The sequence below is a fragment of the Trachypithecus francoisi genome, unplaced genomic scaffold, assembly GCF_009764315.1.
Source record: "Trachypithecus francoisi isolate TF-2019V2 unplaced genomic scaffold, Tfra_2.0 Contig01461, whole genome shotgun sequence".
NCBI classification, from domain to species: Eukaryota; Metazoa; Chordata; class Mammalia; order Primates; family Cercopithecidae; genus Trachypithecus; species Trachypithecus francoisi.
In genome coordinates, this window is record NW_022681433.1 from 16,998,273 (window position 1) to 17,021,144 (window position 22,872).

General features: G+C 43.5%; 1 protein-coding gene across 1 annotated transcript in view; it reads left to right on the forward strand.

Moving 5' to 3' along the window:
• Nucleotides 1-22,872, forward strand: part of PARP4 (poly(ADP-ribose) polymerase family member 4) — a 100,227-nt gene that overhangs the window by 39,335 nt on the left and 38,020 nt on the right. The window contains 9 exon segments of the mRNA XM_033236866.1: nt 4,324-4,455; nt 5,542-5,628; nt 14,797-14,961; nt 15,610-15,656; nt 15,804-15,882; nt 18,134-18,271; nt 19,395-19,590; nt 20,926-20,993; nt 22,006-22,193. Coding sequence (XP_033092757.1) covers nt 4,324-4,455; nt 5,542-5,628; nt 14,797-14,961; nt 15,610-15,656; nt 15,804-15,882; nt 18,134-18,271; nt 19,395-19,590; nt 20,926-20,993; nt 22,006-22,193 — 1,100 coding nt within the window.

The window sequence follows — 22,872 nt, forward strand, 5'->3', positions numbered from 1 at the left end:
TGCAGTGGGGGTGTAGGAAGTGATGGAGTCTGCCAAGGCCTGAGGGCAGAGCCAGTCAGATTTGCTGATGGGGACAGGACACGAGAGAAAGACAGTGGCCCAGGATGACAGCAGGGTGTTTGCCCTGAATAACTAGAAGGATCATATTTGCATTTACTAGAACGGGCAAAGTCACAGGAGGGCAGGTTGGGGGCCAGCCGGAGTTTATCTTTGGCCAAGCAGGTCTTGTGACTACATAGGACCAGGGAGGAGACCCAAGCTGGACTTACAAGCGGGGAGTCAGCAGCATTCAGGTAGTGTTTAAAGTCAAGAGCCCAGATTAAACACCCAGAGAATCAGTAGATAACAGAAGCCAACATGGAGAGGTAGGGGAGGAGACTGGGTCAGCCATGGAGACCAGGAGGGCGGCTGTGGAGACACATGAGGGCAGCTGAACAGGGAGGGGAGAAAAGGCTGCTGGTGGGTCTCATGAATAACAACCCAGCCCTGACCACTGGATTTAGCAGTGAGACCATTGGATTTAGCAATGAGATTGTTTGCCTTTTGATGGTGTGGTGGGGATGAAAGGCTGATCAGAGTAAATTCAAGACAGAATGGGAGGAAGAATTGGGAGACAGAGGGGAGATGAGACAGCAGCTGAAGAGAAGTGGGGGTTGAAGACGGAAGAAACACCACCATATGCGGGAGTCAGTGCAGGAGGGAAGCCTGGTGACCTGGGAGAGGGGAATGGCTGGAACTGCTTCCTTCTCTACATCCTTCTCTATGTTTTATTGCATAAATAGGAAATCTTGTTGAAAAGACTTTCCTGGTAAACCGTTCTGAATTTTACTTTTATCGAAATATCTCTGAAGACTCAATTTAGAACTTTATTATGCCCTTATTTATTTAACATTTCTATGTAATAAACATGTATATTGCCCTTATGTTGTGCCAGGCAGTGATCAAAGCACTTTCTTCCCAGAGAGAAATGAATTCTACTGTTCTCCCAAATCTTTGTTAGCTATTAAAATATAAACATTTTGCTATCATAAATACCAGGGTGGTGGCCGGGTGCGGTGGTTCATGCCTGTGATCCCAGGACGCTGGGAGGGAGGCTGAGGCAGGAGGATTGCTTCCGCTCAGGAGTTCCAGACCAGTCTGGGGAACATGGAGAAACCCCATCTCTACAAAAATTGACTGAGCACAGTGGTGTACACCTGTAGCCCCATCTACTTGGGAGGTTGAGATGGGAGGATGACTTGCCATTACTAGAATGGGCAAAGTCACAGGAGGGCAGGTTGGAGGAGGCAGAGGTTGCAATGAGCCAAGATCGCACCACTGCACTCCAACCTGGGTGATAGAGGGAGACCCTGTCTCAAAACAACCAACCAACCAAAAAAATCAGGTTGTTGAAAGAGAAGGAACAAACCCTACCTTATTAAATTATCTGCACTAAAGCTCACAAAGAGCATTAAATACCAAGTGAAAAAGAACTGGTCAAAGCAAAAAGACAAGCATCGCAGCAGGGTTATTTAATGCAGGTGCTGGGGCCACAGCCAGGAGCTCACAGCAGGTTCGTCATCCACAGTCGCAGGATGGAAGGCAGCGCCAGGGATGCCAGGTGGCCAGCCAGGAGCTCACAGCAGGTTCATCATCCACAGTCGCAGGATGGAAGGCAGCGCCAGGGATGCCAGGTGGCCAGATGCAGTGGTAGAGCTTGGAAAGTTTTCAGTTTTCTAAAATTGAATTGGTTTGCTAAGATTTGGCCTCGTCATCGGCTTTTGACACTGAAGATTGTATTGAACAACCATAAAGGCCTTTTAGGAGATTGAGAACATTCAAGTACAGTGCCGTGGTGTTCTGATCCCTGTAGAGGGAAGTTAGTTCCATTTTAGTGACCACCTTAAACTGGGGAGACGGGGTGTCAGGTGAGAAGAGCAGTTTGGATCTAGCTGACCTCCACCCCTGGGCCCACTCTGACCCATACGCACATCCTCAAGGCAGCTCAGAGCAACATCGTAGACTTTGAAAAGACCCAGCTGTGGGTTTGTGGTGCGTTTGTGGGACATATTCTATTTCTGCCAATCCCTTTGGCACCACTTAGGATTGGTAAACATAATGGTTACCACGTCCTGAGAGTCAGGCCCTCAGCTGAGTTTTCCACATGCAGTACTTAATTCTCTCAGACTCCATGAGCCAAGTGCTATAATTATGCCCATTGTTTGGATGAGGAAGCTGAGGCTCAGGGACAAACAATACGATAAAGCCCAAATTTGAACTCAGATCATTCTGATTCCAGCGTCCGGGTTCTTAACCAGTACACCGTAGTGCGGCGTGGTAGATCATACAAAGCAAAGGGTCTGGAGTTCGTAAGGCTTAGCTTTGAATTCCTGCTTATTCTTTCTAGTGCTGTGAGTTTTGGGAAAGTTACTTCTTTGCCACGTTTTCCTCATGTGTAAAATGGAAACAATAATACCTGCCCATCAGTGTTGTGGCTATTGGATCTAATAAATTTAAAGGACTTAGGGCATTGTTTTTACATGCAAGACAAAGTATAACTAGGTTACATGGAGAGGCGTGTGTGCTCCATGCCTTATTTGGGATTACATAACTTGTACCATTTGTTATTTCAAACCCGAAGAGGCCTGTTCCTGGGGAAGTTTGCCACAAAATAACTCTCTATTTAGCAGTGAATTTCTCACTCATTTTATGATGAAACAGCCAGACTGTAGACTGAGCTTGAGTATCCAAGCAGAGGCTGGGGTGTAGATTCTTATATGTGCATGGCACATACATTTTGACCCTTCTTGGAATAAATTAATAATGTTAAGCTTAGTTACATAATGGGTTTATCTCATAGAAGAAAATTAAGATGTCAAAATTTGTTACATTATATTAGTTTCTGTTCTAAGCCCAGGTAAAAATGCTTTTATTATCATTATCTAAAATTACTGACCTTTGTGAGTGCCTAGCCACACAGTGTGATATACAAAGAGGTGCAGCTGACACAGGCCTGATGTCTGGGGACTCGCGCGCAAGGCAGGTCTGCTAACTAGAACAGGCAGGACAGCTACTGCAAATGAAGAAACATCAGTCTCCACCAAGTACAATGAGATAGTGATCCTGATTATCAGACTCAGGGCAAGCATACGTGCCTTTGAGGGTTTGGTAAAACTGGGGAAATCCAAGAGAGGGGGAGAAGGAGTTCCATGCACAGTCAAGGGGACAGTGTCTGATATCCTCCCAGTGAGTGCTAGGTGGGCCCCAGTCCCGGGGCCTCCCCGCCAGGCACACTCTAACCATTCATTGCATGCAGCGTAGCCCAGATCACTGGGAAACTCCAGGACACACCTTTGCCTCATCTTGGGTGGCTGGCCAGACCGGGATTCCAGGAATCCTACCCACTGGCCAGCGAGGTGTTCGTTTGCAGGATGGCAGGAGATTCTGTCTCCAGGAGGGTGCTGACCTGCTGATTTGGGGAGACTCAAATTGCTTATATTAACAAGGACTCCTTGAACAATTTTGCCTGGCACCCTACACACCCTAGGGGCAGCCCAGCTTGCAGCAAATCCAGGTGTGGACAATGTTTTCAAATAAGTTAGATTTTCTTTTAGTTTTTCAGTTTTGTCTCTTCCCTGGATTATTGATTACAGATCATTAAATATTTTTGCCTTATTATTGTCACATGTTTAAAATCTTACTGTTTATTAATTTTCTGAGTTTTTTCTTAATTTTCAAATATTTAAAGACTCCCGCCTTTTCCTGAGTGAAGGAGTGATGAAAACAGTCTGTTGGAAAGATTAATTAGATAGTACAGACAACAGAGAGGAGTGGAGAAGACTTGCTTCTGGAAGAACCAAGGCTCAGAGAGATGAGGAGCTAGATGAGGGCTGTATGGAGAGAGGGAAAGCCACAGAGGGGTCCCCAGGAGGAAATGCCAAGTCCTGAGAGCCGATAGGATAGAAGGACTATTCTGGAATCGTTTCCAGCCAAGGAGTGATGCCACTAAGGAGACATCAAAGTCCACAAGTCAAAAGGGGCAATTTTCCAGCCGTCTTAACAAGAGCTATATTGCTTGTGCTAAGTCAGTGTTGGTAAGACACACTTCAGGTGGCTTCTATTCCAGTCGGACATATATGAACCGCCTAACCGTGGAACTGGTGCCTTTTATCACATGACACTGGCTCTCCATTGCAGAAGTGAAGCGAGGGTTGGGAATTTGAGGGACGTGATACAAATTCAAGGAAATTCAAATAAATATGCAAAATCATTTTCATTCGTCCTTGTTCCTGCACATGTAGTCCATGTGGTCTCATCAGATGTATGGCTTTTTTTCTTCTTCAGGTCATTGTTTTTCAGACATACACAAATAAAAGTCATGTGCCCATTGAGGCAAAATACATCTTTCCTTTGGATGACAAGGCCGCTGTGTGTGGCTTCGAAGCCTTCATCAATGGGAAGCACATAGTTGGAGAGGTAAGGCGAGAAGATGCATCGTGCCCGCTCTCTGCTTTCAAAGTCAGCTTCCATTTCCCAGAATCTTTGTTTCCAGAGTCCCCATGGCTATAAGCTTGAGTAGCAGCCTTATCATAAAACAAGAATAGGCCGGGCGCGGTGGCTCAAGCCTGTAATCCCAGCACTTTGGGAGGCCGAGGCGGGCGGATCACGAGGTCAGGAGATCGAGACCATCCTGGCGAACACTGTGAAACCCCGTCTCTACTAAAAAATACAAAAAACTAGCCGGGCGAGGTGGCGGGCGTCTGTAGTCCCAGCTACTCGGGAGGCTGAGGCAGGAGAATGGTGTGAACCCAGGAGGCGGAGCTTGTAGTGAGCTGAGATCCGGCCACTGCACTCCAGCCTGGGCGACAGAGCAAGACTCCGTCTCAAAAAAAAAAAAAAAAAAAAAGAATATTCTTTGAAGAACCAATTCTTGCACAGTGAGCCTCCCTTAAACATCTCTCCCTGATGAAGGGTTTCTACCCCATCTGTCCAGTCTTTGTCGTCAGTGTCTTGCACATTCTTTGCCTTGGCATACAGTGCCAAGAGTGATTTCAGCATGAAAAGTTTAAGAGGGCTGGGTGGGGTGGCTCATGCCTGTAATCCCAGCACTTTGGGAGACTGAGGCAGGCAGATCACTTGAGGTCAGGGATTCGAGCTGAAATGAAAGCTATTATAACTTTCTAAAAAAAATAAAGAAACAACAGTTGATTAATTCTTTGTTTATTGTAAGGATTAGTGCACAGTTAAAATTATAAACTACAATTTCCTAAATTTAAAGTAATTATGTTTTGTTCCACATAAACTCCCAACCAAAAAAAAATTTTTTCACTATTGATTCTGAAATGTTTTGATCACAACTGAAAGAGACTTCTCTTTAGTTGGCCTTTCCTGGTTCAAGTTCTTACCAGAACATTTCGATGATCACTTTATTTAAGTTTCCATTCACCTTAGACTCAGTTTTTAGTTTTTGCCTGAGTTTTAATAAACATTGATGTTGTTTTCTTCGTTAAAGTCTGAAGTCACTCTCCATGTAAGGAATGATTTAAAAATCATCTTTTCCAGATTAAAGAGAAGGAAGAAGCCCAGCGAGAGTACCGAGAAGCTGTGACCCAGGGCCATGGCGCTTACCTGATGAGTCAGGATGCTCCGGTATGGCTTGGTGTGCATGCCATGTGCATACAGGAAAGGGAAAGAGAGTTAGAACAGGATTTGAAATATGAAATTCATGCTAGAGGCTGAGATAATTTACACTGCTGTAGGCCCCAGAGTTTCACTTGCTCTAAGTAAGGGGAAGCCATGCCAGTCAGACCCATTTGACTTATCTGAACCAAGGAGGAAACGGTATCAATAGTTCCAGACAAACAGGAAGAGCTAGGCCTGTCATTGGGAACCAAGTTTTCCAGAAAGAATGATAGAGAAAATGATAACATTTGAGGTATATAATTTTCATCGTCTGATAAGAATGTGATGCATTGGCCGGGCACAATGGCTCACGCCTTAATCCCAGCACTTAGGGAGGCTGAGGCAGGCGGATCACCTGAGGGCAGGAATTCGAGACCAGCCTGGCCAACTTGGTGAAACCCCATCTTACTAAAAATATAAAAATTAGCTGGGCGTCGTGGCAGGCACCTGTAGTCCCAGCTACTGGAGAGGCTACAGCAGGAGAATTGCTGGAACTCGCGGGGCAGAGGTTGCAGTGAGCTAAAATTGCACCATTGCACTCCAGCCTGGGCGACGAGCGAAACTCCGCTTCAAAAAAAAAGAAGAGTGTGATATATTTACAGTTTTCCTGGAAGTAATCTCACCCAGCAGATGGTCCAGTCATAAAGCAGGGAGGCATTTCTGCCGGATCCTGCTTGGGCCCAGTTCCTGTGCTTTTAGGTGATTGGCTTTAGCAGGGACGTGACCTGGACAGCGTGGACGCGGGAACAGCTGGCAGGTCGACTGGACTACTTTCCTTCAATATCGGGTGTTTTCACGAGGCCTCTGGCAGGTGCTAGACTGCGTGTAGTCAGTGTCTAACTCTAGTGCAGGTATTTTAGTTGTTTTTGCAGATGGGGCCATATGTTTGAGTATCGCCTCCGAGGGTGACACATGGCCATGGTGTTTTGAAAATTTAATGTTTGCTGGGGCTAGGGGCACATTCAAGATTAATATAGATCTAAGGGGTAAATTATTGGTCTTGACATCTAAGATACCACTTGCAGGATGGGAATAGGCAATGAAGAGGTGATGATTGAACAGTTAACAGTGCTAGCTCTATGTATGGCCAAACTGTGTGTATAGAAGCCTGGGGTTCATTTGAGAGGCTGCCACTTAATATTATCAGGTTGTCCTCCTATGTGAGTTGGTAAATGTTTCCTCCTAAATACTTACATATTTCCCTAGGAATATGGTCCACAAGAAAACAGTCTTCACAAGAGATACTACCTGCGGGTAAAGTCCGATCAGAACTGTTGCTAACCCAAACCTTCAGGTCTCCCAGAATGTGTTTGACATCTTGTGACTATAATGTTGTCATATCATAATATATGGTATTCATGTGTTGTTATATAAATACCATATATGCCAGGTGCATAACAATACCTGTAATCCCAGCACTTTGGGAGGCCAAGGTGGGAGGATCACTTGAGTCCAGGAGTTTGAGGCTGCAGTGAGCTGTGATAACACCACTACACACCAACCTGGGCAACAGAGTAAGATCCTGTCTCTAAACAAACAAACAAATCTTAGCTTAGGAATCCCTCCATCTAAGGTTTTCCTGCCTTCCCCCAGGAAAGACCCGTGGCTTCATTTTCCCATGGCCACCTGGACATATTTGTCTTAAAACTCTTAATATACTGTTTGTAAAGATAGAGGTCTAGCTTGTAATCCCCAATATTTAAGTGTGGAAGTAACAGAAAAGGATACTTAATGGTAAAATAAAGAGAAAATTGTGGTGCCGAAACCAAGGATGAAGACAGTGCCCGCCTAGGACGACTTGTGTCCTCCTCATTGCCAGATTAAATGGCAATGTGTCCAAGACTTCATTTTATATGACCATTTGATGATTTTCTCCTTTTCAAAACATCTAGACTGACTTGTCACCATAACCCTATACTATCTAGATAGCATACTGTTGAATTTTGCTGCTTTATCCAATCTGATAGTTTCTGCACTTTGTATTGTTTAGGTCATTTTTATGTAATACAATTACTAATCTGGTCGGATTTATATCTAAATTATATATATATTTATATTATATCTTGCTAGTTGTTTTCTATTTGTACCATTTGTTCTTTGTTCCTTTCCCTCTCTTTTCCTACTTTCTCTTGTATTGTTTTTTAAATGATTCCATTGTATCTCCATTATTGGCTTATTAATTCTATCTTTTATTTATTTATTTATTTATTGAGACAGAGTCTCACTCTCACCCAGGCTGGAGTGCAGTGGCGTGATTTTGGCTCACTGCAACCTCTGCCTCCCAGTTTGAGCGATTCTCCTGCCCCAGCCTCCCAAGTAGCTGGGACTGCAGGCACACACCACGACACCCAGCTAATTTTTGTATTTTTAGTAGAGATAGCGTTTCACCATGTTGGCCAGGCTGGTCTCAAACCCCTAACCTCAAGTGATCCTCCTGCCTCTGCCTCCCAAAGTGCTGGGATTACAGACGTGAGCCACCGCGCCCGGCCAGTTATATCTCTCTTAAAAAGTTTTGATTGTTGGCCAGGTGTGGTTGCTCATGCCTGTAATCTCAACACTTTGAGAGGCTGAGATAGATGGATCACTTGAGCCCAGGAGTTCAAGACCAGCTTGGGCGACATGGTGAAACCCCAAATCTACAAAAAATACAAAAATTAGCTGGGTGTGGTGATGCATGCCTGTAGTCCCAGCTACTTAAGGGTCTGAGGTGGGAGGATTACTTGAGCCCGAGAAGTCGAGGCCGCAATGAGCCATAATGGCGCCACTGCACAGCCTGGGCAACAAAGTGAGACCCTGTCCCAAAAAATAAAAAAATTAAAGTTTTGATTGTTGCTCTAAAGCCACATGTTAAATATATGTTAAATATGGTAGCCACTTATTATATGTGGATATTTACATTTAAGTATAAAATAAAATGTTTCCTGTGGCCAGTGGCTATCTTATTACTTAGTGCATAGATAGAACATTTTTATCATCATAGAAAGTTACACTGGTCAGCACTGCTTTAGGGTTTACTACTATATACATCTTTAACTAACCACATACAGCCTACAATATTATACTACTACATACATAAGAACCTTACAACCAGAATACATTACATTACAACCAGTATACGTTCATTTCTTTTTTCCCATATCCTTTGTGATATTGTCGTCATGTATTTTATTTCTTCATATATTGTAAATCCTACAATGTGTTGTTATATATTCAACTATTCTTTTTTTTTAAGTTGTGGGATACATGTGCAGGACATGCAGGTTTGTTACATAGGTAAACGTGTGCCATGGAGGTTTGCTGCACCTGTCAACCCCTCACCGAGGTATTAAGCCCCACATGCATTAGCTGTTTATCCTGATGCTCTCCCTCCCCCAGCCCCCTAACAAGCCCCAGTGTGTATTGTTCCCCTCTCTGTGTCCATGTGTTCTCATTGTTCAGCTCCCACTTATAAGTAAGAACATCCTGCGTTTAGTTTTCTGTTCCTGGGTTAGTTTGTGAAGATAATGGCTTCCAGTTTCATCCATGTTCCTGCAAAGGACATGGTCTCATTCCTTTTTATGGCTGCATGGTATTCCATGGTACATAGGTACCACATTTTCTTTATCCAGTCTATCATTGATGGGCATTTGGGTTGATTCCATGTCTTTGCTTTTGTGAATAGTGCTGCAACAAATATACACGTGCATGTATCTTTATAATGGAATGATTTATATTCCTCTGGGTATATACCCATTAGTAATGGGATTGGTGGGTCAAATGGTATTTCAGGTTCTAGGTCTTTGAGGAAGACCACACTGTCTTCCACAATGGTTGAACTAATTTACATTCCCACCAACAGACTAAAAGCATTCCTATTTCTCCACAGCCTTGCCAGCATCTGTTATTTCTTGATTTTTTAACAATTGCCATTCTGCCTGGCATGAGATGGTATCTCATTGTGGTTTTGATTTGCATTTCTCTAATGATTAGTGATGAGTTTTTTTTCTTATTTTTTTGGCCACATAAATGTGTTTTTTTGAGAAGTGTCTGTTCATGTCCTTTGCCCACTTTTTAATGGGGTTGTTTTTTTTCTTGTAAATTTGTTTAAGTTCCTTGTAGATTCTGGATATTAGACCTTTTTGTCAGATGGATAGATTGCAAAAATTTTCTCTCATTCTGTAGGTTGTCTGGTCACTCTGATGATTGTTTGTTTTGCTGTACAGAAGCTCTTTAGTTTAATTAGATCCCATTTGTCAGTTTTTTGCTTTTGCTGCAATTGCTTTTGATGTTTTCCTCATAAAATCTTTGACTGTGCCTATTGCCTAGATTTTCTTCTAGAATTTTTAGAGTTTTTGGTTTTATATTTAAGTCTTTAATCCATGTTGAATTATTTTTTGTGTAAGTTTAAGGAAGGAGTCCAGTTTTAATTTTCTGCATGTGGCTAGCCCGTTTTCCCAGCACCATTCATTAAATAGGGAATCCTTTCCCCATTGCTTGTTTTTGTCAGGTTTGCCCTGGCCAGAACTTTGAAGATCAGACAGTTGTAGATGTGTGGTGTTACTTCTGAGATTTCTATTCTGTTCCGTTGGTCTAAGTGTCTATTTTTGTACTTGTGCCATGCTGTTTTGTTTACTGTAGCCTTAGAGTATAGTGTGAAGTCTGGTAGTGTGATGCCTCCAGCTTTGTTCTTTTTGGTTAGGATTGTCTTGGCTATACAGGCTCTTTTTTGGTTCCGTATGAATTTTAACCTAGTGTTTTCTAATTCTGTGAAGAATGTCAACGGTAGTTTAATGGGAGTAGCATTGAAGCTATACATTACTTTGGGCAGTATGGGCATTTTCATGATGTTTATTCTTCCTATCCATGAGCATGGATATTTCTCCGTTTGTTTGTGTCCTCTCTGATTGCCTTGAGCAGTGGTTTATAGTTCTCCTTGAAGAGGTCCTTCACTTCCCTTGTTAGCTGTATTCCTATGTGTTTTATTCTCTTTGTAGCAAATGTGAATGGGAGTTCATTCATGATTTGCTTGTCTGCTTGTCTGTTGGTGTATAGGAATGCTTGTGACTTTTGCACATTAATTTTGTATCCTGAGATTTTGCTGAAGTTGCTTATCAGCTTAAGAAGCTTTTGGGCTGAGACAATGGGGTTTTCTAGATATACGATCTTGTCATCTGCAAACATAGGTAGTTTGACTTCCTCTCTTCCTATTTGAATAATCTTTATTTTCTTTATCTTGCCTGATTGCCCTGGCCAGAACTTTGAATACTATATTGAATAGGAGTGGTGAGAGAAGGCATCCTTGTGTCGTGCTGGTTTTCAAGGGGAATGCTTCTAGCTTTTGACCATTCAGTATGATATTGGCTGTGGGTTTGTCATTAATGGCCCTTATTATTTTGAGATATGTTCCATGAATACCTAGTTAACTGAGAGTTTTTAACATAAAGGGATGTTGAATTGTACAAAGACGTATTCTGTGTCTAGTGAGGTAATCATGTGGCTTTTGTCTTTAGTTCTGTTTATGTGATTATCAACTATATTTTAAAGCAATTAAAAATAAGGGGAAATGTCTCTACATTTATTCTCATTTTTACTGTTTCTGGTGCTCTTCATTTCTTTGTATAGATACAAAGAAATATTCCTTCTATTCAAAAAGTTTTCTTTCTTTTTCTAGTGCAAGTGTGCTAGCGAGGAGTGCATTCCTCTTTTATCTCACAGAATCTTTCACCTTCATTTTTGAAAAATATTTTTTTGCTGAGTATGGGATTCTAGGTGACAGTTTATTGTTTTCCTTTCAGCATTTTAATTATGTTGCTTTATTGTTTTCTGGCTTATATGGTTTCTGACCAGAAGTCAGCTCTAATTCTTGTGTTGTTCTTCTATATGTGAAGGTATCTTTTTTCTCAAGCTATCTTCAATATCTCTTTATCTTTGGTTTTCAGTGGTTTGACTGTGATGTACATATGTTGTTTTTAAAATGTATTGCTTATTTTGCTTGGATTTCTCTGAGTTTGGATTGTCTCACATTCATTTTGGGACAGTCTTGACCCTTATCTATTGAAATATTTCTTCTCCCTCATTCTCTCTGTCTCTTTCTCCTTCTGAGACTTCAATACATATACGTTAGACCATATTTGATATTGCACCACAGCTTTTGGAGCTCTGTGTTTCCACTTTTATTTCTTGTTGTGTTTTATTTTGGAAAATTTTATTGACCTAGCTTCAAGTTCATTCATTCTTTTCTCAGCTATTGTCAGTCAGCTGATAGGCTTGTCAAATCCTTCAACTTTGATAGTGTATTTGTTTCTAGCATTTTTGACATTTAAAAATATAATTCAGTCTCTCTAATGAAAGGTTCCATCTATTCATATGTATTCCTCACATTTTCTGTATGTTTTTTCATATATTAATCACAGTCCTGTCTGTTGCAGTGTCATGGTTATCTCTGGATCTGCCTGTTAATTGCTTTATCTTGACATTGGGTCATTTTTTCCTTGCTTTTTAAAAATGTGTGTATTTTGGAATTTGTGATTGAATGTTGGACACTGTGCGTAAAAGAAGAGAGACTGAAATAAATGGCATTTATGCCCAGAAATGGCAACTCCTGTTCTTTCAGACTAGTGTAGGGGTTGAAGAGCTGAAGGGGTTGAAGAGCTGAGTTTGAGTTCTGCTGTTGTTATCATTACTCTCTGTTGTTATTATTACTCTCGGTGTCAAACTCCTCTAGTGGTGGACTGCCACTACCTTGTGCCTCTTGGTTCCTGGATCCAGAACTATTCTCATTGAGGTTCATTTTCTGCCCCCAGCTTTCAGCAGACCCTGCACACTGTCCGACAGAGGTGGTTACAGCCACTCTTCCCCTCCCCCAGTGCTAGGCTGCCGTTGCTTGATGTGCTGCACGAGGCTCCTGGTGGGGCAGGGGCATTCTTCTGGTTCAGCCTCAGTCTCAGTCAGGGCCTGCAGTCCTGGACCTTAGGGTGGGAACTTCTTAGCACTTCTGTTCGTCGTCCTACCTTAGTGGCAGCCAAATTCTGCCTTGTGTCTGTTAAGAGTTGTTTGGGGGACAGTTTCCTGCCTTTCCTCCAGTTGTAGCAACCCCTGCTTTGTACTAGCGCAGGGTCCTGGGCCTAGGAGGGTGTCATCCCCTGCCCCAGGCGGAGGTGGCTGTTCCTCTCTGAAGCAGTGGAACAGAAAAAGAAAATGAAGAAAACTCTTCAAGCACCTGGGCAGGGGCTAGTAAGGAAGGCTTCTGATCGATCCCTGGTTTATTTCTTCCCCTTCCCCGCAGCTCTGGAAGTGAGAGTTTGCTGCCCCTCCCCCAGCAGCTGGAGGCTTTTGCTTCCTGTGAGGAAAGGATCCAGGGAAGTGGCCCCACACCTGCTCCACTGAGAGGTGCTCCCCCTTGGTCTCCTGCCCTGCCCAGCCTTTCCAGTGGGCCCAGTGGAAGGCTGTGGGGATGTGGGGAAATGCCTGTGAGAGAATGCAAACTCCCCTTGGGTCAGGAGCTCCCAATTCTAAACCAGCAAGCTCACCCACTCTCAGCCGGGAGGAGTTCACACAGTTCCTGTGTCCCATCTGTCCCCTCTTTGGAACTCAGTTCTCTTGGTTGATGCGTTCAAGACAAGTTATGATTTTGTAGATTGCCTGGTGTGTTATAACAGAAGTGACATTATCTGCATCCATCTAGATCCTACCCAGAAACAGAACTGCAATCCCACTCTATTAAGTGGCAGTCTCTCAAATGAACCCCAGGTGTTTATACATACATTTCTTTTAAGGGTCAGCACCATTAAGTATTTAATAATCACCTCTTTATTATTTATTTCCATCCTGTAAATGGATGTCTTTGGTGTCAAAAGTAACAATTTAACCTTTAAGCCTAAATTAATCCTAATCTAAATATAGAAAATTTTCATGATAGTGTGGTCAATTAGAATGGTGAACATAGTTGGGGATGTTGAGAGGATCTCTGCGTAGTTATCAGAAAAAAATGTGTCTAGCCTCTTTTTTCTGCACTAGCTAGTCATGGGGTTGCCGCCTTGTATAGTGATTATCAACATCCCAATAAAAGAAAGCTGAAGACTTTTTATTAAAAAATAACATGATGGCCGGGCGCGGTGGCTCAAGCCTGTAATCCCAGCACTTTGGGAGGCCGAGGCGGGCGGATCACGAGGTCAGGAGATTGAGACCATCCTGGCTAACATGGTGAAACCCCATCTCTACTAAAAAATACAAAAAACTAGCCGGGCGTGGTGGTGGGCACCTGTAGTCCCAGCTACTCGGGAGGCTGAGGCAGGAGAATGGCGTAAACCCAGGAGGCGGAGCTTGCAGTGAGCTGAGATGCGGCCACTGCACTCCAGCCTGGGAGACAGAGCCAGACTCTGTCTCAAAAAAAAAAAAAAAAAAATTAACATGATAGTCTGGGTGTGGTAGCTCACACCTGTAATCCCAGCACTTTGGGAGCACAAGGTGGATCACTTGAGGCCTGGAGTTTGAGACCAGCCTGGGCAAACCCATCTGTACGAAACTATTTAAAAATCAGCCAGGCATGGTGGTGGGTGTCTGTAGTCCCAGCTACTTAGGGGGATGGCTTAGACCTGGGGTTTCAAGGCTACATTAAGCTATGACTGCACCACTGCCCTCCAACCTGGATGACGGAGCAAGAGCCTGTCTCTAAAACATAAATAAAAATAACATGAGAAATTACCATAGGGTAAAATAATTAAGCAAGGGCCAAGCTTAGAAAAAACTGCCCTGTTCTGCACCTTCTGGCAAAAGTGGTGTTGGGTGCCGTGGAGGTCAGGGAGGGTCTTCAAGAAAGGGCTTTGTGGAGGCTGTCTGTGCAGCAGGGCCCACCCGTGCAGGGAGCTCACACATCGGAGCCCCCTGGGGCAGAGTCCATGAGTGCCTCTTCCCAGTTCAGCTGCTAAGGGGGCCCCTCTCCGTCTGCCTGCCACGGACATCACCCTGTTCCCACCACTGGTGAATGGCTTCAGGATTCTCCGTTAGCCCCACCAATGTGTCTTTTAGCTTTTATTACTGTTTTCTGAGGAAGAACTTGGCAAGTTGTCATTCAAGTTTCTTAAGAAGTACATGGACTTAGCTGGCATATAACGGGTATGCTTTCAAGTTGCACACTAAGTCATGTTTCTGTTTCAGGACATTTTTATTGTAAGTGTTGGAAACTTACCCCCTAAGGCTAAGGTTCTTATAAAAATTACCTACATCACAGAACTCAGCATCCTGGGCACTGTTGGTGTCTTTTTGATGCCCGCCACCGTAGCACCCTGGCAACAGGACAAGGCTTTGAATGAAAACCTTCAGGTTTGTACGCATAAGATTTGAAGAAGCATTTTGGCGGCAGTCGAGGGAGGGTGGTGGAGAGCTGTGGAGGAATTTATGCATGGGGAGAAAAACATGTAAAATAATCTTTTAGGCATAAAGTCAATTTTACTGACATTTATGCATTTAGATACATTATGTGCATAAAGTGAAAAGAATAAAAGATACAGATATCAATAAGCATATTTTTATTCTGCTTAATCACTCAAAAAATGTTATATCTGTAGTGCATGTTCATCATGAAGAACTAGGTAAGCACAGAGAATACAAATAAGCCAAAATAAGAAAATTAAAACCATCCTTTATCCTATCGCCCAGAGATAGCTACTAGTTAATGCTTTGGTATATCCCTCCAAACTTCCTACTTTGTATGTACAGCACATGTATAAAATGTGTGTGTGTGTGTGTGTACACACAGACATGTAGAGTTTTAAATCTCTGTCAAAATGGTCAGTTGTATTTTAGAAGTTCCTGTCATTCCATGAGCAAACTTTCTGTGTTTCTCTACTTGAAAGTGAAACCAGCTGTCTTGCTGACAGTTGTGGCCTTGCCAAGATTACATTCAGTTTAGAGTCTCATTGTGAAACTTAATATATGCTTAGTTATACAAATATGTTTTTCTTTTAACAGGATACAGTAGCGAAGATTTGTATAAAAGAAATAGGAACAAAGCAAAGGTGAGTACCTAAAATATAAAACCTGTCAATTACTCATTCAATGTATATTAGTTTTCTGGTTTAAATTTCCATTTAGAATTGTTTGAAATAATTTCAGATAGAATTTAAGATCGTAGACTGAGACAACTTTCTCTTCATTTTTGGTAGCTTCTCTTTGACTATGTCTGTTGAGATGCCGTATGTGATTGAATTCATTTTCAGTGATACACATGAACTAAAACAAAAGGTTAGTGCACCTTTGATTTGTTAAGAGCTCTTATTTTAACACTACTTTTATCTTATCAAAGCAATGCATGCACGTGGTTTCAAAGTGAAATAATGCTAACAAAGGTTCTAACAAGAAGCAGCAGTCCTGCCCCTGATTTTCCCCAGACCGGTTTCCAGAGACAGTGAATCACTTGGAATATTTGAGGTGTTTCTTTGATTTTGCCTCCAATTTTTAAATATTAATTTTTAATGATTTTTCTTGATTCACCTGTTTCAGAAATTGTCTTTTGACTTCCTGTTATGGAAGTTGGATGTGTAGCTCTTGCCCCCTCCACCCACCTCACTCCCTACTTTTCCTCTCCCCTTTATTCCAAAAGACCTGTCTCACAATAGTCAGTGTTTGTTATGTAAATGATGTTTACCACTGAGCCAAGAAATGATTAATATTATGATGAGTTTTTTTGTTTGTTTTGTTTTGTGAGACAGGGTCTTGCTCTGTCACCCAGACTAGAGTGCAATGGTGCAGTCATGGCTCACTTCATCCTTGACCTCCTTGGCTCAAACAGTCCTCCTGCTTCAGGCTCCTGAGTAGCTAGGGCTACAGGCCTGTGCCACCACACCTGGCTAATGGAAAAAATAGAAAAGACTGTAGAGCGGGGCCTCACCGTGCTGCCCAGGCTTACCTCACACTCCTGCGCTCAGGAGATCCTTTTTGCTCTGGCTTCCCGAAGTGTTAGAATGACAGGTGTGAGCCACCACACCCCGCCTATTTTCCTTTTTAGAATTCTGCAGGAATTCCACACCTTCTCTTTATCTCTGATATTCTGAAATTTCATAATAATATGATTTTCATTCATTGTATGTAACTGGTGGTCTTCAGTTCTGAGAAATTTTGTTGTATTAAAAAAAAAGTTCCTGTCTCTTGTGCCTTTCTGCAGTGCCTCTCTTTTTTTTTTTGAGACAGAGTCTTACTCTCTCACCCAGGCTGGAGTGCAGTGGTACGATCTCAGCCCACGGCAACCTCCGCCTCCCGGGTTCAAGCGATTCTTGTGCCTCAGCCTCCTGAGTAGCTGGAACTACAGGTGCCCGCCACCACACCCAGCTACATTTTCTATTTTTAGTAGAGACAGGGTTTCCCATGTTGGCCAGGCTGGTCTGGAACTCCTGACCTCAGGTGATTCACCCACCTTGGCCTCCCAAAGTGCTGGGATTATAGGCGTGAGCCACTACATAATGGTGGAGGAGTCCTCCGTAGCAACAAGAGAGTGCCAGCCCCGGTGCATGGGCACTTTTCACGCCCCTACTTGTATCTCATCTGCCAGCATATCATCAACCCCAGCAAGTCCTATGACCAACTCCAGTTTCAAGGGTGGAAATATAGCTGCTCCCTCGAGGCAGGAGGAACTTCAAGAGTCACCTTGCAAAGGGGCACGCACACAGGAGTGGAGAGACTTTGTGGTCATGTCACTCTCGAGCACACGCCTTTGCATTTGTTGTTGTAAGGCTTATTTACATTTTCAACAGCTTTTTTATATTCATGAAAATATACACATAAGGTATAATTCTGAGATTTCCGCTGAATGTTCTATATTAGTCTTCTAGGTTTTAATTATCTGATGTGCCGTCTGCTATACCCAGATAAGTCTAACTGAATGGGCAGATCTATAATCTTTGGATCCGGAGTTTGAGACTGTCTCACACGTACCTAATTTTGACTGTGTGAATCAGCCTTCGGATTGCAGAAGGGTGACTGATATGCTCATGGTCTTCTAAAACCTGCATTTTGTTATTTTGGTTTTTTTGTTTTGTTTTGTGTGTGTGTGGTTTTTTTTTTTTAAGACGGAGTTTGGCTCTTGTTACCCAGGTTGGAATGCAGGGGTGCGATCTTGGCTCACTGCAACCTCCACCTCCTGGGTTCAAGCGATTCTCCTACCTCAGCCTCCTGAGTAGCTGGGATTACAGGCGCCCGCCACCACGCCTGGCTAATTTTTTGTATTTTTAAAAGTAGAGACAGGGTTTCGCCAGGCTGGCCTCAAACTCCTGACCTCAGGTGATCCACCTGCCTCGGCCTCCCAAAACACTGAGATTACAGGCATGAACCACCGCACCCAGCCTACATTTCATTATTTTGGAATTTACCACTACTTTATTGATTCTTAATAGAGTTTTATGTAAGCTATGCAAGGGTTTGCTCCGTGACAGGTAAGTGCAGACTGCTAATATGGTGTTACTCCATTTCTCACCTTGTTGTGGTGCTGTTTGTTTTGCAGCGCACAGACTGCAAAGCTGTCATTAGCACCATGGAAGGCAGCTCGTTAGACAGCAGTGGATTTTCTCTTCACATCGGTTTGTCTGATGCCTATCTCCCAAGAATGTGGGTTGAAAAACATCCAGAAAAAGAAAGCGAGGTATACTCCTTTTTACTTAGAAATAGGAGATGCTATTGAAAAAACATTTCAGAATAAGTTGGTTAAACTTGCAAATTATTGTCTTGAAAAACTAGCATTACAAAATGAACTCTCACATCCCAAGATTCTACAACTAAAAATATTTATGATATCAAGTATTCCAAACTTCTGACGTTTCGTCCAAAACCCTCATATGGATGATTTGCCTGTACATATTGGCATTTTTACCTTAAGCTCCACCAAAAGAACATGTTCTATCAGACATTACGTTGGGTATTCTGTGTACTTTTTATACTTTTAAAATACTGATACTGGAAAAACAAATAAGCAATTACTTGTGGTTGGTAATAAGATCATTTTGTGTGGCTGTGACAAAGAGTCTCTTCCTAAGTTAAAATGAAAATAGAAACTTAGGCCAGGTGTATAGTGGCTTACACCTGTAATCCCAGCACTTTGGGAGGCCAAGGCAGGTGGATCACTTGAGCCCAGGAGTTTGAAACCAGGCTGGGAAACATGGTGAGACCTTATCTCTATAAAAAATTAAGAAAAAAAATTAGCCAGATGTGGTCACACAAACCTGTGGTTTCAGCTTCTCAGGAGGCTGAGGCAGGGCGATCGCTTGAGTCCAGGAGGTTAAGGTTAAAGCGAACTGTGATCGTGCCACTGCACGCCAGCCTGGACAACAGAGGGAGACCCCGTCTCAAAAAAAAAAAAGGAAACTTACGTGATAGTAGTTAAGTATTGGTTAATTAAGGGAACAAAAGGTATGTGTGTGTATTTTAGTAATCACAATGGCTTGTATATTCCTCTTAGAATAGTGTGTATGAGATACACATATGTGTATATATATATTTGTTCCATAATGTTGATGCTATATGATTTTTCAGATATTAATTCTTGACCTCTCAGAAGTTTATGTCTTCTCCATTGGAAACTCCCAGTTCTAACATTCTACTTTTGATTGGAACTCCTAGTAGGCCATCTTGTTGTTAATTACATCTTATTCTTTCTGTTTTTATAGCATTAGGTTTACCTCACTAGAAAGTTTTGGAGTTTTCTAAGTAGACCTTTTCCAGTTGAAGTGACAAGAAGCTCCAGTCCAGCACCTTCTTTCTCCTTTCAGGCTTGCATGCTTGTCTTTCAACCCGATCTTGATGTCGACCTCCCTGACCTAGCCAATGAGAGTGAAGTGATTATTTGTCTCGACTGCTCCAGTTCCATGGAGGGTGTGACATTTTTGCAAGCCAAGCAAATTGCCTTGCATGCGCTGTCCTTGGTGGGTGAGAAGCAAAAAGTAAACATTATCCAGTTCGGCACAGGTGAGTGTGCTTTGGCCCTGGTCCTGCGTGTTCTTCTCCCACACGTGAATCGCGCTCTGTCGAACTGACAGCTGTGGGTGCCTGACCCTGCCTGTGCAGTGAGGAGCAGCCTAGTATGAAACTGAAGAACAAGAGCTCTGGAGCTGTACCCAGGCTCTGTGTGTCACCTTGGGTGTGCTACTTGAACTTCTGGTGCCTCCGTTTCCTCATCTGCGATCTGAGGATAATTGTCCCTAGCTCAGTGTTGCTGTGAGGAGGATTGAGCTAATATATGTAAAGGATTTTTAAACTGTGCCTGTTCCACAGTAAGTGAGCTATAAATGCTACTGTTGTCATTAGCAGCTGAACCAAATGCAAAACCCTTGGTCTGTTGAGTAGGAGGTCCCAGTCTAAGGACAAAACATTTGCCATCAGCACAGTCATAGAAAATCTGTAAGGAATGGTCTCAGGAAGCATCCAGCCAGCACCGCTAGAAGGGAGGTAGTGCCACCCTCCAGGTAGGGCCCAGGGACGTCTCAGCCACCAGAAGGCAGCACCTCGGGGATGAGAGGTGCGTAGAATGGACTGAGGGGACAGTCCTGTCCTATTGATTCTCATCCTCTGTGCCATCCAGCAGAAGGCCCAGCCCCTTTTCCCCAGAGATGTAGTCTGCTGCTGCTGCTGGGACCGAGGTCGGATAAGCATGGGGAGTGCAAAGGGCATGAGCAGAGACTGTGGCCTTCCAGCGGCCAAGCTACTCAGGCCATTGCAATGCCCTGCACCTTTGCACAAGCGATCTGCGTGTACACATGGAATTCGACTCAACATTTTGCATAGTAAAGCACCACAGTTTGAATGCTCTATGATGTATTATTTAGAAAAATACTGTGGTGATTTTTTTTTTTTTTTTTTTTTTTGAGACAGAGTCTTGCTTTGTTGCCCAGGCTGGAATGCGGTAGTGCCATCTCAGCTCACTGCAACCTCTGCCTCCTGGCCTCAGCCTCCCCAGTGGCTGGGATTACAGGTGCCCACCACCACACCCAGCTAATTTTTGTATTTTTAGCAGAGACAGGGTTTCACCATGTTGACCAGGGCTGGTCTTGAACTCCTGACCTCAGGTGATCCACCCACATTGGCCTCCCCAAGTGCTGGGATTGCAGGCATGAGCCACCATGCCTGGCCTGTGGTGAATCTTTTGTATGTTAAAATTATCAGTTTTCTAAAAAGGAAGGTACACACATAAATATATAACATCCTTTACAACAGCCGTGATGGTATGAAGTAACATTATTGTTTGTTAGTGGTCAAGCAAGTGAACGTGTGGAAGCAGCACCTCATGCTGATCTTATTACACAGGTTACAAGGAGTTATTTTCGTATCCTAAGCATATCACAAGCAATATCGCGGCAACAGAGTTCATCATGGTGAGTGCAAGAGGCTTCCTGTATCTCTTGGGTCTTTTCCTACCACGCTTTAGGGGGACCTCCAGGGCTTAGGCCCCTCAAACCACCATCAGAGCACCCCTAGTCCTGTGGTTTTTGTATATTGGTGGGGTCTTTATTTCATTAATTAAAATGATAATAAACTCATTAAGGAAAAATTGGAAATTAAAAAGAACAGAAAGAAAAAATCCACCCGTGTCCTACCACCCTAATGCAACTAGCATTAACAGCTTTGAGAAGTTTTCTCCTGTCCTTTGTTTTGTTCCTCTTAAAATGCAGCCAGCTTCATCTAAAAGGGTTGAGATTTAAAAAAAAAAAAAAGAAAGAAAGAAAGAGAAAAGAAATGCTGGGCGTGTTGGCTCACACCTGTAATCTCAGCACTTTGGGAGGCCAAGGCGGGTGGATCACCTGAGGTCAGGAATTCGAGACCAACCTGGGCAACATGGTGAAACCTCATCTCTACTTACAATACAAAAAATGAGCCAGGTGTGGTGGCAGACACCTGTAATCCCAGCCACTCGGGAGGATGAGGCAGGAGAATCACCTGAACCCAGGAAGTGGAGGTTGCAGTGAGCCGAGAATGTGCCACTGCACTCCAGCCTGGGCAATGACGGAGTGAGACTCCATCTCAAAGAAAAAAAAGAAAGAAAATAAAATAATAATAAAATTGAGCAAGCTGAGACTGACCAGCTGCCTCAGCCAGGCTGGCAAATCCAGGGCCGATTGGATGGGACATTTCTTCCCGTAGACGTCATAGTCCTCTGGAAACTGTAAAAAATCAAATAAGCATGAGGTGATAATATTACAGCTACTGCGTGACATCAAATAAACTAAAAGGACATACGTTTAGTTGTTTCACAAGTGTATAATTAGGGAAAGAAAATATTTTCAGTGTCACTATCTCTCTACACTGTCCTTAGATGTGTCAGTGATGACAGCAAATGGTGACTGTATCCAACAAGGAGAACATAATCTTTCACTTAATTTCCTCCAGTCGGCCACACCTACCATGGGGAACACAGACTTCTGGAAAACGCTCCGATATCTTAGCTTATTGTACCCGGCTCGAGGGTCACGGAACATCCTCCTGGTATCTGATGGGCACCTCCAGGACGAGAGCCTGACGTTGCAGCTGGTGAAGAGGAGCCGCCCCTACACCAGGTTATTCGCCTGCGGTATCGGGTGAGTCTCAGAGAGCTGGTCACACAGTCCAGACCCACGGGGAGGTCTTCTTGTTGGCCTGCACAGAACTTTTGCAAGCTTGGAAGTTGACACTAGAATACAGAAGCCTTACAGCACAGAGGGATGGGGCTCCGGGCTCCCAGCCAGACTGCCTAAGTCTCAGAACCTGGGTTGGCCAATCATCAGCTGTGTGACCTGGGGCAAGTTCCTTAACCTCTCATCTGTAAAACCAAGATGATCATGAAAATACCTACGTCCTAGGGTTGCTGAGGAATAAATGAACTCATACATAGAAAGCACTCAGAACAGAACTGACCCAAAAAGCACCAAATCGATATTAGATGTTATTACTTAGCATAAGAATCCATATCTAATGGCCGGGCGCGGTGGCTCAAGCCTGTAATCCCAGCACTTTGGGAGGCCGAGACGGGTGGATCACGAGGTCAGGAGATCGAGACCATCCTGGCTAACACGGTGAAACCCCGTCTCTACTAAAAATACGAAAAAAAAAACACTAGCCGGGCGAGGTGGCAGGCGCCTGTAGTCCCAGCTACTCCAGAGGCTGAGGCAGGAGAATGGCGTGAACCCGGGAGGCGGAGCTTGCAGTGAGCTGAGATCCGGCCACTGCACTCCAGCCCGGGCGACAGAGCAAGACTCCGTCTCAAAAAAAAAAAAAAAG